The sequence below is a fragment of the Ursus maritimus genome, unplaced genomic scaffold, assembly GCF_017311325.1.
Source record: "Ursus maritimus isolate PB19 unplaced genomic scaffold, ASM1731132v1 scaffold_24, whole genome shotgun sequence".
NCBI lineage: Eukaryota > Metazoa > Chordata > Mammalia > Carnivora > Ursidae > Ursus > Ursus maritimus.
In genome coordinates, this window is record NW_024424897.1 from 22,241,483 (window position 1) to 22,249,135 (window position 7,653).

Here is a 7,653-nt window from a genome sequence, read left to right on the forward strand (position 1 = left end):
AGAGGCCACACACTGGGTCTACTCTCAGCTGCTCCTCACCACGACGGCGGTGCTAGTCCTAACCGACGGTCCCTAGCTCTGGGCCCATCTGCATTCTTCCTCCTCGAGTTGCAGCTGAGCCCTAACTGCTCTGGGCTGTCTGCCCCTCACTGTGGAAGCCTGGTTGCTGCTGGTGATGGCTCTCGAGGGGTTGCTTGCTGACCCCAGAAGGCTGGATGTTGCTGTAGCTCTCTGTGTCTCCAGCACAGGGTTTGCTCACCGAGTCGTTGGTTGTCTGCACACTGAGAGGATGACAAAGGGGTGTGAAGCACCATGGGAGGAAAGAGTTGTGCCTCCTGGAGTCAGGGCTGAAAACAGACCCATGGTTAGGATTTTCACAGGCAGAGGTGATGGGGGGATGGACTATATAAAGAAAGGCAAGAGGCAGGAGCAGAGCGCTTTCTGAGAAGCCCACGTAGAGGGTGGGCTATGGGGGAGACAGACCGTGGGGGCGCATCTGGAAGAGCAGGCTGGGCGCTAGATGAAAAGCCGTAAAGCCACGCCCAGGACCAACGCAGACAATAGAGAGCTAATGAAGGGGCCTGGCAGAATTGTCACCGTACCTTAGGAATGTTCCTCTGGCACAGCACGTATCATGGACTGAAATGGAGCGAGAAAACAGAGGCCAGGAGACCAGCTGGAAGGCCCAGGGTGGGCGCTCTTCTGCTTACTTATCATGGGCGCCGGCTGGAAGGTGGGCCTCTTAAAATAAGCCTTCAGCTGGGTCTCAGTATCCTGGGGAGTGGGCCTGCCCGGCATTCTTGTTTTCCCAGGGTCTGGCACATAGTAGGTGCTCAGTAAATATCTGTTGAAAGAAAGAGAGAGGGAGGGAGGGAGGGAGAGGGAAGGAAGGAAGAAAAAAGCCAAACCTGTGATATGCTGTGAAGACGGCTTGGGGAGAGGCAATGGAGGGCTTTCTGCAGCGGTGGAGGAGTTCGAAGTGGGAAAGGAGGGGCAGGGAGCCACAGATACGTCAGTAAGAGCATCTGGGGCCTGGTGAGTGGGAGGAAAGCAAAAACCAAGGAACCTAGGATGACCGGGAGAAGGATGGGGCCATTAACAGAAAATAAGACAACCAGGAGGAGGAGCAGGTGGGCGGGAAAAGGCAGTAAAAGGATGCTTTTCATTTTGGACACTTTGAATTGCAGGTGCCCCCAAAAGCTGTCCGGTGCGCACGGAGAAGGAGCTGGGTGCGAAAAGCAGAGGCTGCCGAGGCGTCGGCGGAGAGGATCCAGCGGTAACCGTGGGAGCGGGGGAGATCGGGGGAGATCGCGGGGCAGGGAAGAGAGAGGACCGGAGACCGGAGCCAGAGCCTCGAGGAACGCGGGCACCACGGGAGGAGAACCAGCAGCTGTTGGAGACACAAAAGAGAAACTGGGGAAGTGCAGCCTGGCGCAGGCGAGGGGGCGGTTTCAAGGGGGAGGTGATCCGCAGGACCAGATGCTTCGGAGGTCCGGTGGGACGAGGTCTGAAAAACGAGCCCGCGGGATTTGGCAACAGGAGGTCACAAGAGACCTCCGAGGGCGCAGCGACGGTGACGCTGCCCCGGGAATCCAGATGGTGCCTGGTAAGAAAGCAGTGGGCGGTGAGAGCCCGGAGGCGGCCAGCGAAAGCGCTCGTTGAAGGGCTCTGGCAGCCACGGGGAGAAGAAAGGAAGGACCACGGCGTGAAGGGAGGAGGGCTGGAGGAAGACGGGCTTTGGGAATGGGTGAAATGAGAACAGATTTGTAGGCGGGAGAGAAAGAAGCTGTGAGGTGGAAAGGAAGGAGACAGAGGGCATTTGGGGGAGCAGAGCAAAACCCGAGAGGTGGGGGGAAATCAAGAGAGTATATATTTTGAAAAAGCCTACGAATCAAAGCAGCGCGTAAGTGGGAACAATAAGACCTTACATTGGAAAAGCAGTGAAATGCAATCGACAGAGCGTTTTAATGTGCTTTATCTCATTTAATCCGTGTGAGGGGCATATTATTATCTCTACTAAGATATAATCAGGAGGTTCGATGACTCACCCAAGATCACACATCTAATAAACAGAAGAACTCAGGATCAAAAAGTCCATCATGAGATACTTACTGATCAAATGCCTGCTTTGCCAGCACTGTGTTCGGGGCCAGAGATCCCAAAGAGAACAGAAATGGCTCCTGCCCCCCAGGGAGCTCACAACCCGGGAGACTAACCTCCACACTACTGACCAATATGCTCCAAGACATAATTGCGCTCAGACCGAGGAAGGGAGAGGGGTGAGGACCCAAGGGAGGTTTTCTAGAATTGGTGATGTTGAGCTGAGTGTGGAAGGATAAAGAGGAATGAGCTGGCGGTGCTGACAAAGCGGAAAGGCATTCCCAGCAAAGGAGACTGGCATGCAAGAGCCTAGAGCCTTTGGAAGCTAAGAGCAATTCACTCTGCTGGAACACAGGGTAGGTGTGGCAAGGGATAGGAGAGGCATGTCCCAAGTCCAGGGTGGGGGAGCATGGTATGCTACCTTGAGGACCTCTAGTCCCATCCTTAAGGTGAGACCACCAAAGGGTTTTGTTTTTGTTTTTTTTTCCAAAGATTTTATTCATTTATTTGACAGAGATAGAGACAGCCAGCGAGAGAGGGAACACAAGCAGGGGGAGTGGGAGAGGAAGAAGCAGGCTCATAGCAGAAGAGCCTGATGTGGGGCTCGATCCCATAACGCTGGGATCACGCCCTGAGCCGAAGGCAGACGCTTTAACCGCTGTGCCACCCAGGCGCCCCTACCAAAGGGTTTTAAGCAAGGGAAAGATACCAGATTTGTGTTCTAGCACAATCGCTCTGGAGGACCCCTGGAGGCAGCGTGGAGGATGGGTTAGAGTAAGATCCGGGAAGCAGGCACAGCAGTTAAGATGCAAATGTAACAGCCTAGGCAAGAAAGGATGAAGCCAGCCCGGATGGGGCTGCGGCATTTGTAATGGACTAGAGGACGAATATTCCTATGTATGTGATGGAAAAACTGGCCAGCCTCGGAGGAGGAAGGAGAGGGGGAAATAAGGAAATGGAGGGTCTCGGATGACTCCCAGCTTCTGGCTTGAACGGAAGCAGGAAGAGAGGCCGATATTGGTTGGAGGCGGGACGTTGAGTCCAGGATATACTGGGTTGAGAAGCCCATGAATATCCAGGTGGAGGTGCTCGGTAGGTAGTTGGATATGGGATCTGGGGCTCCTGGGGAGGCTGACCTGAAGCTCTATCTTTGTGCATCACAACATCAGGCAGTGGTTAGAACCACAGATGGGGGTGAGTATTTGGCCAGGGGAGAGAAAATGGTCTCTCACACAGCCTTCAGGAGCACTGGAACCTAAGGGGTAGGTGGATGAGAAGGGACCCCTGAGAAGGAGGTCAGAAGGAGAGGCCAGAGAAGTAGAAGAGAAAAAAGGAGAAAAGGATGTTCCGGAAGACACTGAGATGCAATGGATCACCTGGCAAGACGCTACGGAGGACTAGAGTACCATCTTCATTCCCGTTCAGGGGGAGAGGAGATGACTCCCACCGGACTGGTCGGAGAAGCTTTTAGGAAACAGAAGGCAAGTGAGAAGAAGAAAAGGCCTCTCGAGCTGAGAAGTGGAAAGAGAGAGGGTTACGCCACCTCGTCTCCTCTTTTCCTTCTTGACTCTGGCTGCAATAATCAGCGTATTCATAGAAAATAAAGCATGTTATTTGATGAAACGTGGAGAATCAGATGTTCAAAATGGTTCAGTGACGTGCTTCGAAACCAGACATGCTAAAAATGGAGACCATCCAAGGTGATCGCGCTGTCCTTAAAAATATTCCTTTGATAAACATTAAACTGTTCTCTTTACTAGAAACGTTAACAAGGAAAATAAACAGCAGGGCTTTTTAGGAGTATTTCAAAATTGAAGTTTAAACCATAAAAGAAAACAAGAGGCAAACAAAACAAAACAAAAATCCGAAACTGCATGAACATTGCAGACTTCAGCTGCCCTTGAAATCTTTTTCTCCGCCTCACGTTACATAATTCTCCATCAGCCCAAGCTATCAGGTTCACATGCTAAAATTCAGTGAGTAGGTGTCCTACTCAAAGGACAGGGTACTGAGATGGAAAAATGATATAAAGAGATGGGGAAAGGGTTGACACATAAAGGCCTGAGGATTTTCTGGAAGAACTTTAAGAATATTATTGATCCACACTCCATAGAAACCATACTTCACATTTTGCATTTTGGTCTTTTCCCTGGGCCAGCAATATGCAGCATGATGCTTTCTCATGATGCGGGGCAGGGCGATCAGGAACGTAAACAATCGATACACTTACAACCATTCCATTTTATACTTTCAGTACGGTATTCAGTAAATCACAGGAGATATTCAACACGCTATTATAAAATATAGGCTCTGTGTTTTGCCCAATTGCAGGCTGATGTCCGTATTCTGAGTACATTCAAGGTAGGCTGGCCGAAGCTACGTTGCTCCGTAGGTTCAGTGTATTAAATGCATTTTCGACTTAACAGTATTTTCAACTTACTACGGGTTTATCGAGAAGTTTACCCCATTGTAAATCAAGGAAGATCTAATGCTTCCACCTGGAGGGTTTGCAACCAAAATGGGCTATCTTGGTTCTTGGTACCACATGGAAGTGAAACTAGCTCTTGAGACTGTGTACCCAAAGCTAGCCCCCGCACAAGTTTGCAGCCCATATGCATATGAGTTGGTTGGTCTGAAAAGCCTTCAGCAGAAAATTTAATGTAAAGGGGTCCTAAGCGCCTGAAGTGCTGGAAGAAGCAAATGCAAATCCTCTCTCGATGAACCCACCTTTATCTCAGGGTCCCCCCAAATTCCCACAGGTAAAGTTTTAAGAAATGTAAGCTCACAGTGAAAATCATAAAACCCAAGGAAACTAGGAACCATGAGCAAGAGAAGTTGAAGCATAGGGCAGAATCAGATTTACAGACTTTAGATATGGGAATTATCAGAAACCTGTTATAGGGGCGCCTGGGTGGCACAGCGGTTAAGCGTCTGCCTTCGGCTCAGGGCGTGATCCCGGCGTTATGGGATCGAGCCCCACATCAGGCTCCTCCGCTATGAGCCTGCTTCTTCCTCTCCCACTCCCCCTGCCTGTGTTCCCTCTCTCGCTGGCTGTCTCTATCTCTGTCGAATAAATAAATAAAATCTTAAAAAAAAAAAAAAAAGAAACCTGTTATAAAATAACTAGTTTAGAGCTTTTAAGAAATAAAAAAGGGATTCATAGGAGTAAATAATGAGACTGCAAAAATGATCAAGCAGTTTGTAAAAAGTAAGTAAAATTCTGGAAATGAGAAATGTAATAATTAAAACATAAAACTCAGTGGACAGATTTAATAGCAGACAGACACAGTGAAGAGGGAATTCGTGAGCTGGAAGACATCTGAAGAAATAATTCCGGCTGGGCACAGTGAGACAAAGAAATGGGAAATGGAAGGACACTCAGATTCAAGAATCCCAGTGAATCCCTACTAGAAATAAAAGGAAATTTGCATTCCAACCCATCATAATAAAATTGCAGAACACCAAAGACAGACTCTAGATCATAAAAACAGAGAGAAGGGGCGCCTGGGTGGCACAGCGGTTAAAGCGTCTGCCTTCGGCTCAGGGCGTGATCCTGGCGTTCCGGGATCGAGCCCCACATCAGGCTCCTCATCTATGAGCCTGCTTCTTCCTCTCCCACTCCCCCTGCTTGTGTTCCCTCTCTCACTGGCTGTCTCTATCTCTGTCAAATAAATAAATAAAATCTTTAAAAAAAATAAAAAAAATAAAAAAAATAAAAATAAAAAGAGAGAAAAGTCAGATAACTTCAAAGCTGCAGCAATTAGACTGATAGCTGATATCGTAAGAGCAACAATAAAAGTAAAAAGATAATGGAATTCACTGTGCTGAGAAGAAATGAACAACCAACCTAGAATTCTATACCCACTGAAAATCCATAAAGAACAAAGGTGAAGGGTGTTGGGCTAGCTCAGTCAATAAAGCACAGGGCTCTTAATCTCTGGGGTCGTGAGTTCAAGACCCATGTTGGGCGTGGACCCTACTTAAAAAAAAAAAAGAGATGAAAAGAAGAAGGAATTTCAAATAAATAAAAACTAAAAACATTTGCTACCAAAGAGCATCACCTAAGGAAATTTCAAAGTATGTTTTTTGTTTTTTTGGAGTTTTTGGAAAGAGAGAAAGTGTGTGAGCAGGTGTGTGCAATCTGGTGGGGGGGAGGGGCAGAGGGAGAAGGAGAGAGAATCTTAAGCAGCCTCCACGCTCAGCATGGAGCCCAAGGCGAGGCTCAATCTCACCACCCTGAGATCATGACCTGAGCCAAAATCAAGAGTCAGACGCCCAACCAAATGAGCCACTCAGGCGCCCCTCAAAGTATCTACTTCAAGCAGAAGAAAAGTAATCTCAGATGGAAGGAATGAGATAAAGGAAGGAATGAAGAGAGGCAAAAGTGGCAAAATAACGAATCAGATATGGACTACTTATTTTACTGATCGACTATTGACTGTATAAAACTATAATAAAGTCCCACGGCATTGTAAACTAACAGAAGGCTATCTGCTGTCATCTGGCCCCCAGGGCTGCAGTACAGGTCCAGCCACGGTTCTGTGCTATCCCATGGCCATGGATCAGGGGCACGAGCTGACCAAGAACGTGAGCAAGCCAACACACAGCTGTGACCTCGGGTGCCTCATCAGGCACACCACGCACCTGTGGGACACCATCCAAGGGTCTGCAGTGTTGCTCTAAGTGGTACGTGAACTGCACGCCATGGAGCTGCTCAAGGTCTCCAAGGACAGGCAGGCCTTCAAGTTCATCAAGAAAATAGCAGAGACACGTATCTGCGCCAAGAGGAAACAAGAGAACTGAGTGGTGTTCTGGCCACCATGAGGAAAGCAGCTGCCGAGAGGACCAAGCCCCCTCCCCACTGCACGTGATAAAAGTCTTACAGAAAAAACAAACTAGCAAGAAAGAACTCAAACACACAGCCCAGTAACACATAAGTCAGAAGATGGGTGATGGGAATTATAGTGTTTTAACGTCCTTACCGTGTTTGGAAGAAGGCAAAAGAATGAAGATCCACTTTGGATGAGTTAAGTATGCAAGATACATTTTTAGATCAACTACTGAAAGTCTAGGAATAGAATACTTAGCTTCCACGCTAATAGAGGAAGAAACATGAAGTGATAAAAAGTAATTTGAAAAAAGTTAAAAGACAAGAGGGAAATAAGCATAAAAAGGGAGAACCAAATACAGTTGACCCTTGAACAACACAGGACTTAGGGGTGCTGACCCCCCCCAACGCAGTCAAAAATCCACGTATAATTTTTGACTCCCCCAAAACTCCACTACTAATAGTCTACGGTTGACCAGAAGCCTGACTGATAACATAAACAGTCGATGAACGCTTATCTTTTGACTTGTGTCACTTCTTTTTTTTTTTTTTTTTAAGATTTTATTTATTTATTTGACAGAGACAGCCAGCGAGAGAGGGAACACAAGCAGGGGGAGTGGGAGAGGAAGAAGCAGGCTCCCAGCGGAGGAGCCTGATGTGGGACTCGATCCCAGATCGCCGGGATCACGCCCTGAGCCGAAGGCAGACGCTTAACGACTGCGCTA

The 7,653-nt window shown here is 48.2% G+C and overlaps 1 protein-coding gene across 1 annotated transcript; it reads left to right on the forward strand.

Annotated features, from left to right (window-relative positions):
* The first annotated feature begins 1,071 nt into the window (after positions 1–1,071).
* Positions 1,072–7,436, forward strand: LOC121105004. The gene is made up of 2 exons (XM_040640715.1): positions 1,072–1,606; positions 6,613–7,436. Exons 1-2 carry the CDS (start codon positions 1,072–1,074, stop codon positions 6,711–6,713), a joined length of 636 nt encoding a protein of 211 aa, XP_040496649.1. The 3' UTR covers positions 6,714–7,436.
* Positions 7,437–7,653: the final 217 nt, after the last annotated feature.